This window comes from Neovison vison, chromosome 7, assembly GCF_020171115.1.
Source record: "Neovison vison isolate M4711 chromosome 7, ASM_NN_V1, whole genome shotgun sequence".
Classification (NCBI taxonomy): domain Eukaryota; kingdom Metazoa; phylum Chordata; class Mammalia; order Carnivora; family Mustelidae; genus Neogale; species Neogale vison.
In genome coordinates, this window is record NC_058097.1 from 206,428,424 (window position 1) to 206,451,904 (window position 23,481).

The 23,481-nt window shown below is 58.4% G+C and overlaps 2 protein-coding genes across 6 annotated transcripts; both read left to right on the plus strand.

The window, feature by feature from the left end:
- The first annotated feature begins 220 nt into the window (after positions 1-220).
- On the plus strand, positions 221-8,194 carry MRGPRF (MAS related GPR family member F). 5 transcript variants are annotated; one of them, XM_044260020.1, is made up of 4 exons: positions 221-294; positions 411-600; positions 3,381-3,494; positions 6,356-8,194. In XM_044260020.1, exons 1-4 carry the CDS (start codon positions 263-265, stop codon positions 7,337-7,339), a joined length of 1,320 nt encoding a protein of 439 aa, XP_044115955.1. In that variant the 5' UTR covers positions 221-262; the 3' UTR covers positions 7,340-8,194. The 5 variants fall into 5 exon arrangements, with proteins under 5 accessions (XP_044115955.1, XP_044115956.1, XP_044115959.1 ...); XM_044260021.1 differs by lacking the exon at positions 221-294 and having other exon boundaries at positions 520-616; XM_044260024.1 differs by lacking the exons at positions 221-294; positions 411-600 and adding an exon at positions 1,093-1,156.
- A 6,406-nt stretch (positions 8,195-14,600) lies between these two features.
- MRGPRD (MAS related GPR family member D) lies at positions 14,601-21,777 on the plus strand. The gene is made up of 2 exons (XM_044261239.1): positions 14,601-14,692; positions 20,835-21,777. The coding sequence occupies exons 1-2, from the start codon at positions 14,601-14,603 to the stop codon at positions 21,775-21,777; spliced, it is 1,035 nt and encodes a 344-aa protein (XP_044117174.1).
- The last annotated feature ends 1,704 nt before the right edge of the window (positions 21,778-23,481 follow it).

A 23,481-nucleotide genomic window follows, 5' to 3' on the forward strand; every position in this document is an offset into this window, starting at 1 on the left:
CTGCTCAGCCTACCTCTCAAAAGTGCCTACAACTCTCTCTCCAGGGAGGCCTCGCCTCACTACCTCCTGGCTTCTCTGTATCAGGCCCTGAATACGAGGGGACTTGCCCCTCCCGAGGCTGCATGCTCCGAAATGCCCAGTGGGAGCAGAAGGAAGGAACCAAGCAAGTGCCCAGCCCTGTGCTTTCTCCAGGGCAGCCCCGAGGAGCTGCAGGACCGACGGAGAGGAACAGCTGGACTCAGGCAGCAGTGCTCCTGCCAACATGACGTCACCAGGCAGGGAGATGAGTTCCCAGTGAGGCTGGGGGGGCGGGGGGGGGCTCCTGAGCGGGGCATTCCTTCCCGAAGCTTCATCCCAGCCCTGGCTCAGCCCCTCCTCCCCTCTCCTCCTCCCCTTCCCCCTCCCTCCAGGCCTGGAATTGGGTTTGGGGCGGGTTCTGCTCCCCAAGCCATCTCCTCCGCAGGCAGGCAGGCAAGGGCTGTCCTCGACTCTGAGCTCGCCTTTTCCGAGAGTCCAGGCCTTGCTCGGAGCTGGCCTACTGCCCCGGGGATCCACGGCCAGAGGCGAGTGTCGTGCTCCGTGAAGGAAAGACCTCCGAAGGTCAGGACAGCTGCAGGTAGCTGTGCGGGGGGGGGGGGGGGGGCGGGCCACGGCCCAGGGGAGGGCTTTCTGGCTACCAGGGCTGCAAGGCGAAGGCCGGGCAGGGAGGGAGACCGAAGTGGGTGCTGTCAGGGCACTCGGCCCGAGACATCACGTGGCTCCGAGTAGGAACCCTGAGGCTCCAGAAATGACTCGGGCACACTCCCGTGGCTCTGAGAGTCCCTATCCTGGCGGCAGTGCCCGAGCCCCACACCCTCTTCTACTTCCAACTCCTGCTCTGTCCTCCTGGCTGGGGGTGGGGGGGGTCCCGCTCTGTCCCTACCCCCACCCATGCCAGCCATCCAAGTCTGCTTTCTGGAAGGGTGGGAAGGGAACACCCAGCCGGCCGCGTCCCAAGTGCAGAGAGATGGCTCTCCCATGCCCGCCAGCGAGCTCGCTGCACGGCCCCCCCTTCAGCGGCGCGGAGCTCGGGCACAGAAGGTGGAGCAGCTGCATCCCATCCTGTCCCCCGGAGACGATCCCTGGTGTCCCCAGATTAGCCTCCTCCAGCTGAGCTGTGAGCAGGGGACCCCAGCCTCCCTGTGGTGGGGGGCGGCCGGCGACAGCTGGGAAGAAGGGTTGGGGGCTTGCCGTCTGGCTATGCCCACCTGGGCCTTCCGGAGGACAGCCTCACCTGTCCCCGGCAAGTGTGGGGCCGGGTTGGGGGAGGTGGGCTGAAAGAGGAGGTGGACAGGTGGCCAGAGCCCTCGGAGGCCTGGCGCTTGGAAGGGAGGGTCAGAAGTGCATGGAGCCGGCAGCTTTTGCCCTCTGCTGTAGCAGAAGCCGGATCCCAGCCCGAGGAGCGCACACACTCACCCGTGCTCACACACATGCCACACACACGTCGCACACGTATCTTCTCAAAGCCCTTCCGGGCTCCCTTGGCTTCTAGATCTCTGTAGGGGAGCACGAGCCCTTCGGACTGCCCCAGGCAAGGCAGGAGAAAAGCTCAGAGACACACTAGGGACACCTACCCATGGAAGCGACCCACAGAGGTGAGCTGGGGGCCTGCCCTTCGTGCCTGGCCCCAGCTGGCCACCCTTGGGGGTCATCTGGGTATCGGCGGGGGGTCTACCTGGCTGAGGTGTAAGGACGAGGCTGGCGGCCGGACACGCGCGAGGGCCCAGGCCCAAGGGTGGCATCCAATCAGGAGGACCGCCAGGGGGACTGGGAGCACTGTAAGTAGGGGCAAAGGGAACCAGCAAGGATGGGGGCGAAGCCGGTAGCCTGCGGGCAGGGAGAGCTTGGGCAAGCCCCAGCGTGCAGGGAAGGCCCGTCCGAGGCGGCTGGGCCAGTGGCCCGGCTGGAGGGGGTGTGGGGCTCTAGATGCACACTCAGTGGCACGCACCGGACACGCCCACGTCCTCTGGAGTACAAGGCTCCCGCCCCGCTGTCACCGCATGCCGCGCTGTGACCCACACGCCAGGCACACACACACTTGCCCACACCACGGGGCACATGGCCCCGCTGTCCAAGAGAGGGGTCGCAGGCCATCACTGGCCACCCGTCCCCGCCGGACGACAGGCACGCCTGCCTGGGTCGCATGCTGGCTCAGGGAGCAGAGGGACACGTGCCATGGCGGGCCGGGAAGAACTTCTGGGGGATGCTGGCCGAGGAGCCCAGCGTTTCCTCTGGGGAGGAGGGCATGGCCAGTGGCCTACAGCTCGGCCTCAGCTTCTCCACCCACACAGTGGGACAGCTCCGTGCTTGTCTGCTGGGGCAGGGCTCAAACTGGGGAGCGGGAGTGCATTCAAAGGGGACCTGGGGCACATGGAGCCAGAAGCTCTGCCTGGCCAGGATGGAGCTATCTCTATCAGGCGGGGATGCCCCGCTCCGTGGCTGTCACCCCTTCCAGGCCTCCTGACCTGGGGCCGCCGCTGAGTACAGCTGCCCTTCCTCCGGCCTGGGGCCAGGGCCGCTTCGGGGCTCTCCTGGCCAACTCCCTCCACCTCTTCTTCCTCTGCAGCCCCTCGGGGCTCAACAGTATGCAAATCTCCCGGGCTACAGTGGGCACAGGTGTTACCGAGGGGACCCCTGGGCAGGTGGCCGCACCTCCCTGAGCCTCGGAGGCCCCGTCATAAGGGAACGATGATTCCTGCCTCCTAGCCGGTGACAAGGACCACGGGGGGGCAATAGGCACTGGCTGGCTGGCGTGGTGTCCAGCTCCTGGCTGAGAGTCGCTGTCCCAGGAGTGATGGTGGGGTCAGTGATGCTGACGGCTGACCAGGCTGTCCTGCCTTGCAGTCACCTACTGTGGGAAGACCCTAACCGTAGCGCATTACAAACACGGGGCCTGACCCTACGGCTGGGACTGCCTGCCGGGAAGCCCTGAGCCCCCGTGGCCTGGCACAAAGGACGTGCAAGGCCAATGCGTGTGGGCATAACTGCCTGTCCCCAAAAGCCACCTGGCTTCAGAAATCACAAAGACCAAGCAAGAAGGGGTGAGGCCAGAGGCTTCTCCCCCAGCAAGCAGCAGTGAGCATCTTGGCCGTGACAAAGATGTGAACGAGGAGCCCGGGCAGGAGGGGGCAGTGTGTGCAGACATGACCCACCCTGGACCCCGCAGGACCATACTGTGTCCCTGCACAGCCTGCCTCTGAGGCAGCCAGGTGCTTGCTTGCTGGCCTTTCCTCTAAGGAGACAGCTGTGGGGGCTGGGGCAGGGGCGCTGGAAGGTGGAGGGGCCTTCTAGGCGGGTGGGGATCACGGCTGCCCTGACGCCACCCCTTCTGCCTTTGCCAGGAGAAGTGTGCAGGCCAGCACACAGAGAGCAGAGCCGTGAGAAGTCTGGACTCGCCAGGCCTGGAGATGGTGGGGAACTGTTCCTGGGAGGCCCATCCTGGCAGCCGGAGTAAGGCAAGTGCTGCTGGGCAGCAGAGGGGGCTCCAGGCACAGTGGGGCAGGGTGGAGTGGGAGAGGAGGGGTGGGGTGGGAGAGGAGGGGTGGGGTGGGAGAGGCAGGCTCAGCCCAGCGTCCCCTCCCCCTGCACTCTGCCACGCAGACCAATCCTCTGTCTCAGGACACACTGGTGGGCAGGAGACCCTCTGGGCGATGTGCCCCAGCCCTGCTCCCAGGGGCCCCCCGGTCGCCAGTAGCCCCAGCAGCCTCAAATCCCTTCCCTGTGCATACCCTGTGTGAGCCGTTTCTACCTCAAGCAGCCTTGTTCCGTCTCTTCCCTGAAGAGATGGGGGTCAGCTATATCCCACGGCCCGGCCCTGCCAGGAGACCCGGAGGAGCTGGCTCCAAGGTGTCCCTGAAGCCATGGGCCCCACAGAGCATCACAGGCGCTGGGCCACCCTGCCCAGGCTGCTGAAGGCCAGGGTCTGGTAGTCATGGTTTACGTTTCGGCACCGGCTGTGGCCAAGACCCCAACAAGGCATCAAGCCAACCCACCCCTTCTGCCCTTCCCAGCCCCGTACTTCTCTGAGCTCCTGGAAAACTCCGGAGCCCCCTTCTCAATCCTGGGCAAAGCTCGCTCCACATTGGAAGGCCCTTCTGGGTTCATCTGGTACAACTTCCTCCACATCGGAGAAAACGGAGGCTCACGACAGCACGGTACCTCGACTGGGATGAGCCCAGAGGTCGGAACAGAGCCTGGACTCTTGCCCAGGGCCTGTGGCCTTTGGTCTTCTCCCTTGGTGACCACTGTAGAGCAGCAGCTACGGGAGTAAGAGATGGGACCGGCTGGGGAGAAGTCTCCAGAAATCCCCAGAGAAAAGGCAGAGCCCAGGGAGGGGGGCCGGGCTGAGAACAGGCATTTTCCAAGGCCGCATGTGGCTGGGGTGGTAGCTACACGCCCAGTGACTCACCAGCCCTCCCGCTCTGACTCCGGGGAGGGAACTGCAGCCTTTTTCCAGCCTGTGAGGAGATCTGAGAGATCCCTCGGCATGGGCTTGTCTGGGCACTGGGTCTTGGGGACCACTGCTCCGTGGCCTGAAGTGGTCAAAGCCACCAAGAGGAAAGGATGAGGAAAGAGCGAGCTAAGGGGTTTGGAGGTTGATGAACAGAGATGCTGAGCCAATAAGCGCGCCTGGTATATAAGACCCCCTTAATGTGCTTGCCTGGACCTCAGTCTCCCCAAAGTCTTGCCAGCACCTCCAGTCTCGGCTTGCAGACTCCCTTGACAGAACCCCCTCCCCCCGTTATGGGGTACCTGGCAAAGCTGGGGACCATCTGGAAGGCGGTAGAATGTTCCAGCCTCAAGAACCTTTCCGTTTGTTTCCTTTCGGGGAGAATCCTGAGCAATGGGAACCGATACCCCGCCTGAGACTTGTGGGGGGGGCCTGGCGGGGACTAGGGTGGGGGTGTCAGGCTCAGGCTCTGTGGGAAGGAGTGCTGGATGGACTAGTGACGTCTGCCCGGCCGAAGGAGGGGAGTGCTCTCCTGTGCTCTGCGCAGCCCTGTCGCTTGGAATGGGAGGTCAAAGTGACAGCCTGAGAAGGAATCCAGCTTGTAGATGTGTTATGTTTGGCCCACACGATGTTTTTAAATGAGAACATTTAAAGATCAGGGGAGTTCACATTACGATCTAGGGTTTCCTGGCTTCTCTGGAGAGGGGGGAAAGGATGACGGACGGGCCACTCGGCCCACGGTCCCGTGTCAGCTGCCCCCCCTCCCGCCCCCCAGCACCCACCAGCTGGACAGAGCAGCTGCCACCGTGCTCGGGACAGGTGCTGCTGTGTGCACGCCCCCCAAACCAGTGTCCTGCTCCGGGCCCAGGTTCACGCATTCATCCCCAGCGCAGACCCTGCAGGCAAGAGAGCCCCGTGCCCTCGATCGGCCAGACTGTTGGAGCATCCGAATGCCTCCCCAGAGCGCCACAAGTCTCCACCTCCCTGGGGGGGTGTCTGGGCCACTCCCAAATCCCTCATGATCCAGACACCCAGGGTCACCCCAGCCCTGCAGGGGTCACTTCTACATCCCTCTGTCTCTCTGATCCCGCAACAGGACAGGCTCCCACTCCAGTGAGGGCCAGGGTCCACCTTTTCAATGATTTTATTCTACTTTTTTGAAATAAATATTTTCACGTTTTGGTGTGAAAACGTGCACAGTTTGGCAACTGCACAATTTGCACGGACAGTGCAGTGCAGACGTGTGTGTCCTTCACCAGCAGGTGGCCTTTGGCGCCTGTGTTTTCTCTCGATGCCTCCCAAGACAGACTCTTTCCCAGAACTGTTGGAAGGTAAATTGCAGACATCAAGCCCCCTTTTGCCCCCGAATAGCCTGGGGCCTCCGAGAACTAGGAGCTTCCGGTACAGGCCACAGGGCATCTTCCGACTCAGAAAAGCGAACGCTGGTGCGGCACGAGCATACCCGGCGCAGGCGAGCGTTTCCCCGTCACCCGCTAACAGCCTTCACAGCGACCGTATCTAGGTGTCGTATCTGCTGGCCATGGCTCACCACGGTCCCTCAACATGGGAAGGTTCTTCCGTTGTTCGTATCTCCCGTGACACAGACACCTTTGGACGAGTCTCTTCTGACAGGTGGGCAGTCCCGGGCCTCTATTCTGTCTCACAGGCTCTGCTCTGGCTCCTCCAGGCCGCGAGCTGCAGACTTGGGGACACAGAGCAGGGCACCAGGTGGGAGCAGGGCTGTCTTCTGCTCTAGTTCCAGCCGGTTCCTTGGCTTCGCCCCCGTGATCAGCCGGGACACAGGTGCAGGTCTGGGGGCGGGGTCCGGCCCGCATCACAGGTGTCTCCCCCTCTGCACCCGCCCAGATGTGTCCCGCCGTGAGTGAGGCCCCCGAGCTCTACAGCCGCGGCTTCCTGGCCATCGAGCAGATCACCATGCTGCCGCCGCCCGCCGTCATGAACTACATCTTCCTGCTCCTCTGTCTGTGCGGCCTGCTGGGCAACGGGCTGGTCCTCTGGTTCTTCGGCTTCTCCATCAAGCGGAGCCCCTTCTCCGTGTACTTCCTGCACCTGGCCGGCGCCGACGTGGGCTACCTTTTCAGCAAGGCTGTGTTTTCCGCCCTGAACACGGGCGGCTTCCTGGGCACGTTCGCCGACTACGTCCGCGCCGTGACCAGGGTCGTGGGGCTCTGCACGTTCGTGGCGGGCGTGAGCCTCCTGCCCGCCGTGAGCTCGGAGCGCTGCCTGTCCGTCGTCTTCCCCGTCTGGTACTGGCGCCGCCGGCCCAAGCGCCTGTCGGCCGTGGTGTGCGCCCTGCTCTGGACCCTGTCGCTCCTGGTCACCGGCGTCCACCACTACTGCTGTGTGTTCCTGGCCCCGCGGGGCTCCGGCAGCGCCTGTGGGCGCATGGACACCTTCCTGGGCATCCTGCTGTTCCTCGTCTTCTGCCCGCTCATGGTGCTGCCCTGTCTGCTGCTCATCCTGCACGTGGAATGCCGGGCCCGGCGGCGCCAGCGCTCTGCCAAGCTCAACCACGTCATCCTGGCCATGGTGTCCGTGTTTCTCGTGTCCTCCATCTACCTGGGGATCGACTGGTTCCTCTTCTGGGTCTTCCAGATCCCGGCCCCCTTCCCTGAGTACGTCACCGACCTCTGCATCTGCATCCACAGCAGCGCCAAGCCCGTTGTGTACTTCCTGGCGGGGAGGGACAAGTCCCAGCGGCTGTGGGAGCCTCTCCGGGTGGTCTTCCAGCGGGCCCTGCGGGACGGCGCCGAGCTGGGGGAAGCCGGGGGCGGCACGCCCAACACGGTCACCATGGAGATGCAGTGCCCCACCGGGAACGCGTCCTGAGAGGCAAGTGCCAGCTGGGCGGCAGGGGCCGTAGCCTCCGGAGACCCTCTGCTGCCGAGACAGGAGCTGGGCCGCTGCCACAGTGCCCAAGTGCAAGGAGGAAGGTCTGCTCTGGCTCCTCGTGCCTCCTTCTCCGTGGGCTGGAGGCTCTGGGGTGGCTGGCTGGGAGACCGAGCAGCCACCTACACGCAGGCCCTCTGGCCAGGACAAGCTTCCCCTGCCATTCTCCTCCGTGGCCAGAAGCCGGTCGGCAAAGGAGGGGACGGAGGGGTCACCCAGCCCCATCCCCCTCCTACCCCTTTCAATCAGGCCTCCTTGAAAACAATGTAGCCAGCACCACTGCTCCCCCTCGGGCTGCCGCTTTGCCCCCGTCAGGGCACCTGTTCTCTCCGTTCCGCCCCCTCAAGGCAGCATTGGCGAGCCAACCTGAACGCGACGGTGCTATCTGGAAGAGAGTCCTGGCTAACCTGCCTTGTAGTTCCATCCTTCTGCACCCAACATCCCTGCCCTGAATCCTTTGGTAGACTTTAATGGGGGAGTTTCCGATCATGGCAAGCAGCTAGATGGGAAGCGGCCTCGGGCAGCTGGGGCAGGTCACTCTCATTTCCGACTCCCTGCGGGCCAGCCCCTGGGCAGCCTCCCAGAGCACAGCATGTCCATGCTGCTGTGCACCTGGTCCTCGAACCTCGGCCCACTGTCCAGGAGTCTCTGGGCTCCAGTCCCCACCCAGGAGTGGGCCCTGGCTGTACCTGGCCACCCCAGGCCACCTCCAAGCGCAGGGGCCCTGTGTAGCCAATGCAAGTTTTATAGAAGACAATAAATGTATATCAATAAATGTTTTATATCGTGCACTGAGCAAGGCTTCCTGCCTTCTGTCCTGTCTGCACCTGCTCCACAGTGAGGCCCCGTCGGCGACCAACAGCCCAGATGGTCGCCTTCCCAAGCTCCGCCCCCCCCCCACCCTGCTCTGTGCTCTGGCATTTGTGCTCCTCTCCTGGCTGATCCGTCTACACCTCTGGGGTGCTCCCTCTCCCAAATGGTCCGTCTACACCTCTGGAGTGGTCCCTCTCCTGGTAGGGTAACCACCCCTCTGCCTAATGGAGCTTTGGTCAGCTGCCCTGTCCTCTTGGCTAAAGCCTATGCCATTTCTCACCCATTCAGGGCTCTCTGGTCCCCCTGGAAACAGTCTCCATGTGCTGCTTAATACAGGTCCTGTTGTGGAACACAGCGTGTCCACACAGAGCTCCCTGGGTACGGCTGCTGCTTCTCCTCCTGCTACCTGTCCAGAATGCCCCTCACTCTTGCACACTCTCTGAGGCGGGGCTGGGGCTGGCCTCCCTGAACTTGGCACCTCCCCAATGCCCAGCAATAGGCTGGAGCCCCTCCCAAGAGACAGCTCAACTAGGGCCGGGCCAGAGGCTCCCTGATTGCCCCCTGCCCGCCTCCAGCCAGTCCCCAAGAGGCCCGTCTTGGGCTCCAGGTGTCCAGCCTGGGACCCCAGCCCCATGGCAGGGAAGCTCTGGGGGAACCTGCTCATTACATAGGCCCAAGGACAGACCAGGGCAGAGGCACCAGTGGCCCAGGCTGGGGGAAGGCCCCCATCTGCAGAAAGCAGGGAGAGGGCCGGGAGGGAGCCGGCTAACAGAACCACCAGCCGGCCCACCCAGGGTGCGGCGGTACCTCCAGCCTCTCCTGCTGGCCCAGGTGGCACCTGGCATTCCACCTGCAGACCCTGAACTTGCTCTGCCTTACCCTGGTCAACCCAGAGCAAGGGCCGAAGGACCACCCTGGGGTGGGCTGACCCCCAAATGCATTTCTTGGCGACCAATCCCCACGTGGTGGACTCGTTCCTCCTGGCCTCTCCAGGCCTCTGCTCCTGTGCTCCCCATTCCAACAAGTACAGCGGCTCCTCCATCAAGGTCCCTGCTCTGCAGAGAGAGAACCCCGAGTGTCTGGAGGCAGAAGAGCTTCAGATAGCGGAGGCCGGGGCGCCGGCCTCTCCCACTCCGCGCATGGGGTGCACCCGCCCCGTCCTCGCACACTCCCCCCACCTCCTGACCCATCCCCCAACCCCGAAAGCCAGTCCAAGAATCCCAAAAAAGCAGAGACACTTCTGACACTTCTGGGGAGTCAAAGAAGCCAAGTCAGGTCCTGAGGATACGAACGTGGGGCAGGATCCATTCAATGGGAAAGCTTCTACCAGCAGGCCTCCACTGGAAAGAAATACCTCCTAGTCCTAAAGACGGACAAGGGGGCCTCTGAGGAGCCACTGTCTTGGGACCCAGTGAATCCGAGTCCCTGGGGGTTCACCTCTTCCTCAGGAGCTCCCACCCTAGGCCTCTGGCCCTGAGTCTAATGCCAGGAGCTACCCCCCGCCACCCCTCTGGGAGCATGAACTGACCTCCTTGCCTGGGCCCAGCTGCAGCAGCTCAGAACCCCAGTCCAGTGGGCAGACGGGCAGCCTGACTCACTGCAGGACCTGGAGATCGGGGAGGGGCTGGAGCCCCACAAGAATACACATCTGGCCGTGCTTAGTGGGCAGCGGGCTGGGAGGGTGGGGGGTGAACCCCAGGATCGGCCCTGCCCAGCCTCTGGACCCTCCTCAGGTGCGGATCCCTACAGTCTTCCCCGGGAGTAAGGCCTCTCCTCCCCCATCCAGTCCCCAGCCACATGGGGACTGCCGGCACATCCTGTCCACCCCGGACGACCTCCCATCTGTGCTCATGGAGAGGCGGGAGCAGAGGAGAAAGGCTCGCTCCTCCTCCCGCCTTGGGTATGGAGTTACAAAAGGGCCCAGGGAGCTGGCTGCAGGGGTGGGGCACAGAAGCCTCTGTGGTCCCCCACCAAAGGCAGCTCAGCTGGGACCACCCCAGCCTCCTTCTTTCTGGTGTCTGGGAAAGTCAGGAAGCAGAGGGACCCGAGCATCACAGATCTCCACCATGGAACTCTCTGGAACAAGGGGTCTAACCGCCCTCCCCTGAACACTGCACAGGAGTCGAATTCAGGGGGTGCATATCGACATCCCTACTAAGGAACTCGTAGATGGCCCCACAAGGAACAAACACTGGTCTCCCTGCCACTCCAGTTGTTACTAAGCACAACCTGCTACCACCACCGGATATGTGGGGCGAGGACTGCAGAGCCGCCAGGGTTGGGCTGTGGGGCCCTGCTTTCGGTGCCCCCCGCCACGGCTGTCTGGACAAGCACACTCCTGGATGATGCACGTGAGAAACAGGGCCAAATGTGCAAAGTCAAGAGCAAGCCTCAGGGAGACAGGGTACTGCCACCAGAAGCCGTGGGCCTGGGTTTTCTCACAGATCCAGCACAGGCCTCTGGAGCAGGGGCAAAGTGTCCCTTCTAAGAGAGAACAGGGCGGCCAGGAAGGAGGAACAAGGAAAGAACCAATCCCAGACTGGGGAGCAGGGCACAGATTGCCATTCGCAAGGGACCTGCTGTGTGCAGGGGGCCCTGGGCTAAAACCTCCACCAGCTCATGGGGTGCCTGGGTGGCTCAGTGGGTTAAAGCCTCTGCCTTTGGCTCAGGTCATGATCCCGGTGTCCTGGGATCAAGCCCCACATCGGGCTCTCTGCTCAGCAGGGAGCCTGCTTCCTCCTCTCTCCCTGCCTGCCTCTCCGCCTACCTGTGATCTCTGTCAAATAAATAATAAATAAAAATTTTAAAAAAAAAACCTCCACCAGCTCATTTAATCTGCACAGCTGGGATCCCAGGGACAGGCTGCTCGAACCCAGGGTGGAGTCCCCGTCACATCCCACCGCTCTGGTGGCCACGTGCTTGCCCCGGAACCCAGGCCGCTAGCAGCGGCCACCAGCAAAGCACCGGCAATAGGGGCCCCGGGGATGCCGCACTGACTAGACAGGACAGGCCCATCACAGTCCAAGGACAGCCCAGACTGGCCTTGTTGGAGCCCACAGTCCAGCGCCTGAGACCAAAGGAGGGCGCAACCCAGGCTTGGGCAGCTGGCAGATGAAGCGGGCAGGCGGCGGGCCGGGGCCTCGTGCTCGGCACACAGCACAACACACGGCCTGAGAGCTGAGGCCTCTTTGCGTCTTCCTGGCCTGTCTCCGTAAGACCAAACAGAACGCCTCTCCGGCATCGGCCTTGCTGGCTCCCACCCCCTGCTGGCTGTGCTTGTGAGATAACCGAGTTTTCTCTTTGGGGCCAGAATTCTGAAGCCTGAGATCCTTTCACACATGCACTTCTTGGTCTAGAATCCTCTGCCAAGACACTCCGTCTTTTCCAGGAGCCGCGGGATCCATCTAGAAAGTGGGATGAAGGGATGGGTCCATTAACAGTCACCTCTCCCCGGATGGGAAGAAGCCCAGCCCAAGGAAATGTACTCTTACAGACGTGCGTGACCAGACCAGGGAGCTACCAAAACACGTCGCAGAGATCACCCCGTCCACCGGGTCCCTTCAGGGCAACTCGGAATGCGAGCACGGAAGTCGTGTATCCGAGGCCACTGGGAGCTGGAGACAACAGGGCTCCCTGTTCACAGAACAAAAATTCATGGAAAAGTCCGCGGCAGTGAGTCAGAATGCCAGCGCCAAGCTTCCTGGCAATTTGGGAGAAGGCTCACTTACTCAGGCAGATTTTGTCAAAAAAAAAAAAAAAAAAAGGAAGAAAGAAAGAAAGAAAAGAAAATTCTGGCGGTTGACATTAGGCACAATAAAATGAACTGTTAACGCAGTCGATGATCTCTGACACACGTATGTACACTCGCGACCTCACCAAATCGCTGCGAGGAAGGTCTGTGTCCTCCCCCGAAGAATATTTCCATCACCCCCCCAAGAATATCCTAGCGCCCCAGAGTCCCAGGCCCCCACCCCCGCCCCGCACCCTTGTGCTTTAGGCCACTCTAGGTCACACAGGACAGACTGCTCCCGGCCGATCTGCACAGCACGTGATAAGTAACAGAAAAGAGTCTGGTCGGCCCGGGGCGAGGGTGCGGAGGGGTGGGTGTCTCGGAAGTTCACCGACTGCCCTACCGGGGAGCTCCATCAGCGATTTCCAGCAGGCGCTTCCCTCCCGCCGACCATTCCCAGGGCTGCCACCGGAACGTGTACTCGCATTCTCCGCTCCCCCCACCCAAGACACAGGATCCGAAGTCCATTCCGGGGCCCGCCTGCCCAGGCCTGGGCCCAGGACCCGGGGGCTGTCCGCCCCTCGGTCCATCCCACCCAGAAACTCGTCCTCCAGGGCCGCGATCCTGCGGCAGCGGCTGCCGCGGGCAACACTCACCATCCCCGGTGGAACAAGCGCGGATCTCCAGAATCCCACCCGGGAAAGCGGCGAGCGGAAGGCACGCGGGGCGGCCACCGCGCACTCCACGCCCGACGGAAGCGGTGCGGTGCGGCCCGGCTGCGCAGGGCGGGCGCGGCTCAGCCAGTGCGCACCGCAGCCGCCGTCCAAGGCGCTGCCCGTCACCCGCGTCCTGACGCCCGTGGCCTCAGGTGGCCCGTGGGGTCTGCCGGTCCTCGCCGTGTCACCAGCACGACCCAAGCCTGAGCTCGGGTGCGGGCGGCGTCGGCTGCCCGCCTCCTCCCGGTCCCAGGTTCCCCTGGGGTTAGGCTCCTGGGCGGCACGTGACAGAAGCCGCACTGAAGCGCGCAGGCGCACGCACTCATGCGCACGCGCACGAACTACTCACACACACGCACCAACTCGCGCATACAAACGTACCCGCGCACGCACGAACTCATGCACGCGTACAAGCGTACCCAGGCACGCGCACGCACGGGCCCACACTGGAACAGGATTGGCTCATGTAGCTGAGACGTCCGGGTGCGGTCGCGGGCCGGGAAGAGCTGGATCCGGGCCCCTGATTCCAGGGACTCTGTCCATCACCTGTCAGGAGTCGGGAAATGTGAGCCCCTGTACCTGCCAGGCCCAGTTCTAGCCACAGAAGGTACCAGAACGAGACCGCTCCTGCCAGGAAGCCCGTGTCTTCCTGGGTCACCTGTGTCCCCGCCCCTTCTCAGGCCAGGTGTTACCTCCTCGGGGTAAGACGTCCACCACCCCGGCTCGGCAAGCCCAGAGTAAGAGCCTGGGACAGCCCGAGCTGCTCCTCTGACATGGGGATGCTCTGTGTCCACTGGGGACACCCATGAGCACAATGGGGCCTCTCTGTCCTCCGTCACCTGCCCATGACGTAAAGGGTGTTGGTGACACTTCGACATCGGAGCTCCGTGCCTCTCCTCTCTTCACTCACGTGTCTTCCCACAGCTGAGGCCAGAGGTCTCCCACACCCAGCTCTCCTTCACATCCGGGACTGGGCATGAGGGTGGGCAGGACAGCCCCAGGCCCCAGCCACCCGTCAGTCAACGCGTGTAGACCCCAAGCAGCCACCATGTCCCGCGGGGCATCTGACCGCCAGGCTACACAGCTGTGAGGTCAGCCTCCATCTGAACCTGGAGGGGGCTCACTTTTAGAGGACTCATGAATTCCCAGGCAGGAAAGTGGGTTCAGCCAATGTGGGGAAAGGTCACCAACTGAGGTCAAAATGATCCCCTCTCTCTTGCCTCGAGTGCTGTACTCAAGTTATTGAGAGAGACCGGAAGGGATTCCATGAATTTCAGTGAGGCCTCGGATGCTCAGAGGGGTCCCCTAAACCACAAAGCTCCCCAGCGAATAGGCGGACAAACTCAGGCTTGAAATGGGGCCCTGGAGTCCAGGGTCCAGGCTCCTTCCTTTCCACCCCTCAGCAAGCAGAGCCCTGGGCAGGTCCATTAGCCAGAGCATCTCTCCATGCAGAGGGCTGTGTCGACATAATGGCCTCTCCCGGCCCACAAGAGACCCTGTTTCCTGCACAGCGCTATGTTAACTCCGAGATGATAGGGCCTGCTGATGCTCTGAGGCCTCTTTGGCTGTCCCAGATGGCCTTCAGGCAGGGAGACACTGCCAGGATGGCACAGGAAGGGCGTGAACACTCCCGCAGCTCCTCACGGCCCCCAGCCTTATTCTCATTTCCCTGAAAGGCATCCCCCACCCTAGATGGGCAGCCTGAGAGTCCACACCCAGCTAGGTCCATTAGTCCCCAGCCAGCTTGTCTGCAGGCCTCCTGGGTGGGGTGGGTGCCTTCCTGTATTTATGCCTCAAGCTCCCCTTCCAGCATCTCAGAGAGCAGAGTGAAGGTATCCCAGGGACAGGACTCCTGTGAGGCCACGGTGGGGAGCAGCCAAGGCGAGCTGGGAGAAGCCCTGCAGAGCCGGGAGCAGGGAGTGGGCCGGAGCAGCTCGGGGGCATGGAGCCAGTGGAGCTGCCTCCAGGCGTTGGAGTTAGGCACCAGAGCCCGACCATCCTTCCCCGAAGGATTGAGCACTATGTCGGGAGCAGGTAGGAGCCTCACATTTTTACTCTCTGGGTGGAGGAGAGCATGGTGGTGACGGGTGGTGCCTAGCAACAGCCCCGGGGCAAGAGCCCCTGTTCAGCCAGACATGGCTGGGTGGCCCGGGAGGTGCCTCAACTTCCCCGAGCTGGCATCTTCCAAATAAAACGGACGACAGAAGCCTAGCTCACAACCATATTTAAAGTGGTTCAGATCACCCCCAGGGAGCCAGCCACATGGGGAGCCCCCATCAGTGGTGACAGCCAGGCCAGGACAAAGGAGGGATATGCAGGTGTCAGGTGAGCACAATTGAAGAAGACATTCACTTTGTTTTGGGGAAAGCAGCAAGTCATAGGTTTTCATTTCTGTAAAAACGTTATATGGAAATGCACAGAAAAAAATCCTTCAAGGGTGTGATCCCACCGTTAACACTGGGAGGCAGCACAAGGGCATAGCAAAACCTACATCCTCTTGACCCTCAGACCTTTTAAAGGAGACTTTTACTGTCTCATCTAGGTGACCTTTTAAATGTTTAATGTACAAGGAGAGATGAACGTATTAGCTAGAAATGACATTTCCCTAAGACGTCAGGGGGGCTAGTCAGAAATTCAAACAAGGCTTCTGAAGACAGGAATCCTACAGCTAACTCGACAGGTACCGTCTTCTAAACCATCACCTTTCACGTGTGATCACTGAGCACTGGCTACATGCAGGCCTGGGCCCAGGGCGGGGAGGGCGGGGAGGGGCTCTAGTCAGATGCTGGCCTGCCCGAGGGGCTCACAGGCCCAGTGACAGCCAGCGTAGCTCAGAGTCGGAGCGAGTGGGGGGCTCAGGGAAGAGCCCAGCAGAGGGGAGGCAGCGGGGGAGGAGAGTAGGCTCCAGCACCTAGTCTCAGAAGTGCATAGGTCTTACCAGATCACGACCCACCCTCCGGATCTCGGATCTCGTTTCGCCTTGAACACCTAGTACAGGCCCATCTCTGAGAGAAGCGCAGCGGCGTGGTGCCTCAACAGATCATTGAGGGGGACACAGTTGGCCTATAGTGGTCAGGACGAGGTCCCCTCTCTCGCCAGCCCCCCACATCCCTCCTCTCTTCTTCCTTCTTTCACTGGAAAGGAGGAACCTTCCCGCATGGGGTCCCACAAGCTTGGTGGGTTCCCCACTTCTCCCATCTCTCCTGGGCAGTGCCCAGCTCTCAGGCCGCTTGCCCGCAGTACCGACTCTGCCCCCAGGCGCACTCCCCCCGCCCCCCTGCAACCGTGACCGGGCCTGTGCCCTCCGGTCTCCCTCTGCTGAGCAGCTCCTGTTCTCGTCCTCCGCCCCTGGTCCCATTTCTCTACCCTCGCCTCCCCCCTGCCCACTACAACACACCCCTTCAAAGGGTCACCCACACCCCTGCCTCCACAGCTGCCTCCTCGGCACATCTGGGGGTCTCTGTTGCCGAGAGCCGCCCCGCCTGCAGCATGCCCATCCCTCCATGCGCTCTGTCCCCACTGCCGCTTGGCTACTAAAGCTGCTCTCCCGGCAGCCGTCAGCCCCTCTGGGAGTTCCCACCCCGAATGCTGCAATTCTTGCTTGTCGATGGTCTCCCCTTCAAGCGGCATCCCCAGGGAGGTCTGTAGCCCAGGACCCAGAATAGCCCTGGCCTGGTCCGCCCTCTGTCCCCATCAGCGGGTATCAGGTGACAGCTGAGAAGCAGCCCAGGTGTGCGGAGGGCCCCTGTCCAGGCTTCTGAGACCCTGACCAGAGCAGAGGGTTGGGGGGCACTGTATGCACTCAGAGGTGGGGTGGGGCACTGGACTGGGGGAGGGCGTCAGTCGGCCCACAGGGTGACCTTGTGCATCCCGCCCTGCCCGAGTAGCAGGTGCCACCCGCGTCCTCCATCCCTGGGGTGCGGCCCACACACTCCTTACTTAGCGTGGGGCTTCAAGGACACTCCTTCGCTGAGCCTGGCACTGGGCAGGGACCAATCACTAGTGGCTCGGGAGGGCGGTGTGTAAAGGGTTCCGCTGACTGGGGAGGGGCCAGGGGAGCAGGGTCCCAACCCCCTGCACAGACAGACAGCACAGACAGCAATGGAGAGGCCCCCTCATAGCAGCCTCTCCACCGGGCCTCTCCCTGCCACCCTCCAACCTCAGCACCTTCTAGCAGGTCCCTGCCTTGTTATGTACCCCCTGGGGGACAGGGGATAATCATGTCTATTGTACATTCCCCACCCTGGACCGTGAGTTCTATGAGGACGGGCTTTCTGTGTCCTGGCCACTGCTGTACACAGATCACGTGTGTGTGCAGACCGCTATGCACGTGTGTGCATCTGTACTGTGTCTCTGTGTGTATCTGTACTATCTGTGTGTGCATCTGTGCTCCTGGGTGCGGACATGTATTCTGCGCATGTCCATACGCTATCATCTACCCCGTGGGACACAGAGCACCATGTATGTACCTGGCACATAGTAGAAGTTTGATCAATGTTACTTAAACATCTGTGGATCCTGCAGGAGGGCCTCCTGACTGTGACGACAGGGCACCTATGGAGGCTGTGTGGGTCATGGTCCCACCCTCCCACTGTGGATACAGAGAAACTCAGAGAAAACATAATCCCCCTCCTACCCAGCCCTGGAGAGGTAGGGAGGGAAATCTCTGGGTCCTAGAGTGACATCAGATGGGGCTTGGGTAGGGTGGGGATGAGGAAGGGCTGTGGGGCTGGGAAGTCCCTTGGAGTTGGAGCAGAGGGGGCTCCACAAGGCCAAGCCCAGGAGCTCCCTGATGCTTAGACAAGCAGCTTTCTGCACAGAATGCCCTCAGGAGCCTCCCCCCTGCCTGAGACTGTGGGGGAAGGGTGCGTGAGCCGAGTCAGGCGCCAATTTCAGGAACTAAAGCCCCGGATTTGCAGCATTCACGGTAACAGAGTCTGAATTTACAAACGTCTGCACGATGCCACATCTCCGACCCATGAACCCCCCCCCACAGATCTGCTCCTGGACCAGTGACACCCTGTGGATACCAACAGAAACCAGGGCCAAATCCTGGTAGCAGATCTCAGCATTGAAAATGAAGAGGCCTGGGGCACCTGGGTGGTTCAGTCGGCTATTTAGTTTCAGGTCATGATCCCAGGGTCCAGAGACTGAGCCCCCCATCAGGCTCCCTGCTCAGCGGGGAGTCTGGCTCTCCCTTTCCCACTGCCTCTCTGCCTGGCTTGTGCGCTCTTTCCCTCTCTCTCTCCCTCACTCTCATAAATAGATAAAATAAAAAATAAAATGAAGAAGGCCACGACATAAAAGGCACACTTGACAGGGACGGCATGATCATCTTGGATTTGTCCCCACTTAACAAAGATTCCAAAAGCCGAAGAGAAAATGACAAAACTTACTTGTGGCAGATAAAAATATTCGTAGTGCTATGAAATATATCTGTAACAAATTTATGGAAATTTAAATTTTACGTATTTTCAGTGGTTTTTTATGTTAAAATATTTAGGCATGAACAACAGTGAGGACACTACAAACCAAAACGCATGAAACAGCTAAAGAAATACTTAGGAGTCATCCAGAGCCCAAAATGCCCTTTAGAAAGAGAAATTTTGACAGTTGCCTAGCAGTTCAACACAAGAAGCTGAAAAACAATCACAAGGTAAATCCAAAGAAAGTGAAAGAAGTAAAAACATCAATTAAAATTGGAACCGGGGGTGCCTGGGTGGCTCAGTGAGTTAAGCGTCTGTTCAGTTCAGGTCATGATCCCAGGGACCTAGGATCGCGTCCCACATTGGGATCCCTGTTTGCAGGGAGCCTGCTTCTCCCTCTCCTCCCTCTTCATGCTCTCTCGCTTTCTCTCAAATAAATAAATAAAATCTTTTTTTTAAACAGAAAATTGGAGGGTGCCTGTGTGGCTCAGTGGGTTAAAGCCTCTGCCTTCGGCTCAGGTCATGATCCCAGGGTCCTGGGATCGAGCCCTGCATCGGGCTCTCTGCTCAGTGGGGAGCCTGCTTCCTCCTCTCTCTCTGCCTGCCTCTCTGCCTACTTGTGATTTCTCTCTGTCAAATAAATAATTAAAATCTTCTAAATAAATAAATAAAACAGAAAACTGGAAACAAAAAAATAATAGAGACGTTTAAGAAAAAGTTCTCGTAAAACTGAGCCTCTAGCAAACTGATTTTTTATAAAAGAAGTGAGCACACTAATTAAAAATGGAAGATTGAATTAGGGCTTTATAAATTATAAGGGAATATTGTGTAGATTATTTACAGTATCTACCAATAAATGTGAAACCATAAGCATGAAGAATTACCCAGAAAAATAACATTGCCTACTCTAACTCAAGAAGAGATTCAAAATCTGATTAAACCTATTATATAGTTGCACTTGTAATTTTCTTTATACAAAGCCATGCCTGTCTCTTAACAATCACATAAAAATAACCTGACCAGATGGTTTTACCTTCTGCCAAATCTTCAAAGAAAGATAATCCTTACATGCTACAAATTGTTCCAGAAGGTAGAGAAAAAAGGTAATCTCTCCAAGTCACTTTATGCAACCAGTATAATCTTATATCTTTGAAATAAAAAACAGACAAGGATAGTACAAGAGGGGAAAATTATAGGCTAATTTCACTTATGAACATGGGGGGACATTTTCTAAATAAAATCAGGATACCTGAGGGGAAAGGAGAGTGACCAGAGCAAATAGAAATGGTCTATCCTAAAAATGTAACAATGAGTAAATACCAGAAAACTTACCACTATAGATCCACCACATAAAGAGACAAAGGGAGGAAAAAAAGAAAGTGATTAAGTAGATGCAGAAAAATAATTGTGATAAATTCCATCATTTATGATAAAAACTCTCAGACAACCAGGAAGGGAATTTTCTCACCCTGATAAAAGATAATACCACAAACTCAGAGTAACCATCACATCTGATAGAGAAACTTTAAGTTTAGGGAAAAGATAAGTGCACCTGATTGCAACTATTGCTCAGCAGACTACTAGATGTTCTGAGCTATGCTATAAGACATGAAAAAGAAATTAGAGGGATAAGGATAACAGCAAAGAAAATCAAACTTGTCAACAGAAAAATGGATAGGTATGGCCCGCTATATTAGGACATTTGCCTGATTAATAAAAACTACAAGAATCAACAGGGTTCCTCCACACCACCAATCATCAAGAGGAAATACATCAGAGGCATTTCTGTGTCTAGCCACAAGGGAGGAACTGGTACTGGACCAGCCCTCCCACCGTCAACAACCAGAAAACTGGAGAAAACAGAAAACTCAGCAGTGTTCAGATACTGGACAAGAGGCATCCCCGGAGTGTGAACTCCAAGAAAAGGGAAATAGAAGAGGTGAGCCCTGTGATCACCCCAGCTTTATGCCTGAAGATGCTCTCTGGATAGTGGCAGGGAAGTGGGGGAAACCAGCCAGAGCTCAGTGGTCTCCCTGAAGGATGAAACATCATGAAAAGGGCACAGAACAAGTACTAAGTGGCTGTCAACCACACAACACAGAGCTCACACCAAACCACTTATGTATTTTAAACACACATGCCCATAAAAGCAGTGTGTAGGACAGAGAAGCCAGAACAGAGTTTTAAGGGTCCCATATGTAAAGGGAACTTGGTAAGTTAACAGGGAAAAGAAAGCCTTTGATAAAAGTCAATACTTCTTCATGATTAAAAAAAATAACAATAAAAGGGGCACCTGGGTGGCTCAGCGGGTTAAGCTGCTGCCTTCGGCTCAGGTCATGATCTCGGGGTCCTGGGATCGAGTCCCGCATCGGGCTTTCTGCTCAGCAGGGAGCCTTCTTCCCTCTATCTCTCTCTCTGCCTGCCTCTCTGTCTACTTGTGATCTCTCTCTGTCAAATAAATAAATAAAATCTTTAAAAAAATAATAATAATAAACTCAAAACGCAAGAGAACCTCTTCACTTGACAAAGGGTGTTTAGAACAACTTGGGGTATGTCACAGCGGGGCTGGCAGAGTTGGCAGAATGGGAGCCAGGAAAGCGGGGGACGGGCCAAGCCTCCTTGGTTATGTTTCTTATAAACAGAACCCAGGGAAAAGCCTTGAAGATGGACAGTCAGGGTGTGGGGCCCCAAGAAGTCCCTTGGGGCTCCAGCAACACAGAACCTCAAGTCGGTCCATATTCTTTCCACAGGATGAACAAGACTTTATACGATTCCCATGTCCAGAATCCCCCCCTAAGCGACTCCATGATAAACCCAGTGGACACCATTCCCGAGGTGCTGAGCATCCTGGCCACATTCATCTGCGTGTGCGGCATGATGGGCAATGGCCTGGTGGTCTGGCTGCTGAGCTGCCCAGGGCAGAGGACCCCGTTCTGCACGTACATCCTCCACCTGGCCGTGGCTGACTTCCTCTTCCTCCTCTGCACGACTGTCACCCTCTATCTCGACCCCACCCTGCTGGCCTATGAGGTGATGGAGAGAATGAGGTCCTTCACCTACACCACCAGCCTGACCCTCCTGACGGCCATCAGCACGCAGCGCTGCCTGTCTGTCCTCTTTCCCATCTGGTACAAGTGTCACCGGCCCCAGCACCTGTCAGCCGTGGTGTGTGCCCTGCTCTGGGCGCTGTCCCTCCTGATGAACGTGCTGGTCTCATTCTTCTGCAGGGAGTTCTGGGTCAGCCTAAAGCAGTGTTACACGGTGGACTCCGTCTTCAGTTTCCTCATCATGGGGATCTTCACCCCAGTGATGACCCTGTCCAGCGTGACCCTCTTCGTGCAGGTGCGGAGGAGCTCACAGCAGTGGGGGCGGCCGCGGCCCATGCGGCTGTACGTGGTCATCCTGGCCTCTGTCACTATGTTCCTCATCTGCGCCCTGCCTCTCGGCCTCAGCTGGTTCTTCCTCTATTGGCTGGACCTGCCCCAGAACCAGAAGACTCTTTTCCACCACATGGCATGTCTCTCCTCGGACCTGAGCAGCAGTGCCAATCCTGTCATCTACTTCGTGGTGGGCATCCAGGGACATGGGTGCTCGCGGGAGTCCCCGGGGGCCATACTCCGCAGGGTGCTGAGGGAGGAGCCTGATGGGGAGGGGGAGACACCCCCCACCGGCACCAACGAGCTGGGGGCCTGAGAGCCTGGGCGCCCCGGGGATCTGCATGCCTTCCCTGCCCAGTCTGGCCTGCTGTTAACAGCCCCAAAGCCTTGCCCCTCGCCCTATTGGGGTCTCTTTCTTCTAGGCCAAAGCCCCCCATGCCTCAGTGTGGTCTGGCTCTCACAACGGGACTTAGCTGGGAAGACAAAATGCAATTTTTCCTGGGTGTCACGGGGCTCTCCTTCGCTGAGGCCTGGCCTGTGGAACCTGATTGTCCCCCCAGGCTCTGTGGGTGGGTAGCCTGCTTCCGTGTGAATGCAGAAGCACATTCTCCCAGCCTCCTGCTCCCCTCCAAGGACATCTTTGTGCAGGAGGCAGCGTGTGGGTCCTGTGACTTTGTGGCCTGATGCCGGTCCTTGGACACATGCTGGTGGCATCAGCTGACCGCCAGGGGGATGCCCGTGGTCTGCCTGCCACCAGGGGTCCTGCTGACCCCTTCCATGACTGCAGTTCTTGGCCAGCCATGTCCACCACTGACCAAACTCACTGGCCGTAAGCCAGGAGACAGCCTCGTCCTCCACCTGGCCCAGGACAGCGCTTGACCCCTGGCCTTTGCCTTCGGGTCGCTGTGCAGCTCCACACCTGGCAACCATGGCAGGTCTCTTTGCTTTGCTCAGGGAGGCTGCCCTGGAGCCAGGAGAGCCCCTGCTGACCCCCTGGAGATGCACAACGGATCTTGATGGGACTGTGCCCAGGAGACAGGGGCAAAAAAACTGGATAGGGGTCTTCCCAGAGTTGCCACTGGTCCTAAAAATGTGTAGGATGTTAGTGACATTACAAGAATGGGTTGTGACGGGTGCTGGGTGGCTCAGTCAGCTAAGCGTCTGCTTTCAGCTCAGGTCATGATCCCAGGGTCCTGGGATCGAGCCCCATGTCAGGGTCCCTGCTCAGCGGGAAGCCTGCTTCTCCCTCCGCCTCGGCCCTTCCTCCCTGTCCATCGCTCATGCTCTCTTTCTTGCTTTCTCTCAATTAAATAAAGAAAATCTTTTGAAAAAAAAAGAATGGGTTGTAAAGCTAAGTAGTATCTTTAAACTATTTACAACACAATTTTTGATCAACCATGCTAAAAAAAAAGATTGTATTAATCCTCAGTTCCCTTTATGGAAAATATTCAAAACTGTTATATGTAAAAAAATGTCAAAGAGTACGCAGCAAGAATGGTAGAAAAAATATTGCAGATGTTTTCCTGTATTTTGTATTATTTGTGGTATTTGTCACTTCTAAAAATCTACAGTTTGCTATGATTTCTTGTCCTGTTCTAAATAAATGGTCATTGTTGCATCTAACTTTGTATTTATGATTTTGTTTTCTTTTTCTTAAGGAGCATCCCCCTCTTGTTGATAATCTGTACTTGGATGGAGGACAGAGGAATTACCAAACTCCAGGATGGTCAGCAGGACTCAAAGGGGTGACCACTGCGCTACTGTCATAGACATCCATGAGTAGGAGGATCCCCAGGACCACAGGGCAGGGGCTGCTTCCAATGGCCCAGGATACCTCATGTGAACAGAATGACAACTCAAAACTCTAATGTCTTGTTTTGAGGTTAGGACTGCAATTCAGGGACTCTCTGTGACACTGTGGAAAGAAATCTGTGAGTACTGAGTGCGTCTTCAGTACACAACCCACACCCTCCACAGCTGGGGCCAGCCACTCCAGCTTGTTCATGAATCTGTGATTTTT

Coding starts and splice junctions, on each gene's coding strand:
- MRGPRD (XM_044261239.1), top strand. CDS start 14,601: ATGGAGCCAGTGGAGCTGCCTCCAGGCGTTGGAGTTAGGCACCAGAGC. Junction 14,693..20,834: donor GAGCACTATGTCGGGAGCAG/GTAGGAGCCTCA, acceptor TTCTTTCCACAG/GATGAACAAGACTTTATACG.
- MRGPRF (XM_044260020.1), top strand. CDS start 263: ATGACGTCACCAGGCAGGGAGATGAGTTCCCA. Junction 601..3,380: donor TGAAGGAAAGACCTCCGAAG/GTCAGGACAGCT, acceptor TGCCTTTGCCAG/GAGAAGTGTGCAGGCCAGCA. Junction 3,495..6,355: donor ATCCTGGCAGCCGGAGTAAG/GCAAGTGCTGCT, acceptor GCACCCGCCCAG/ATGTGTCCCGCCGTGAGTGA.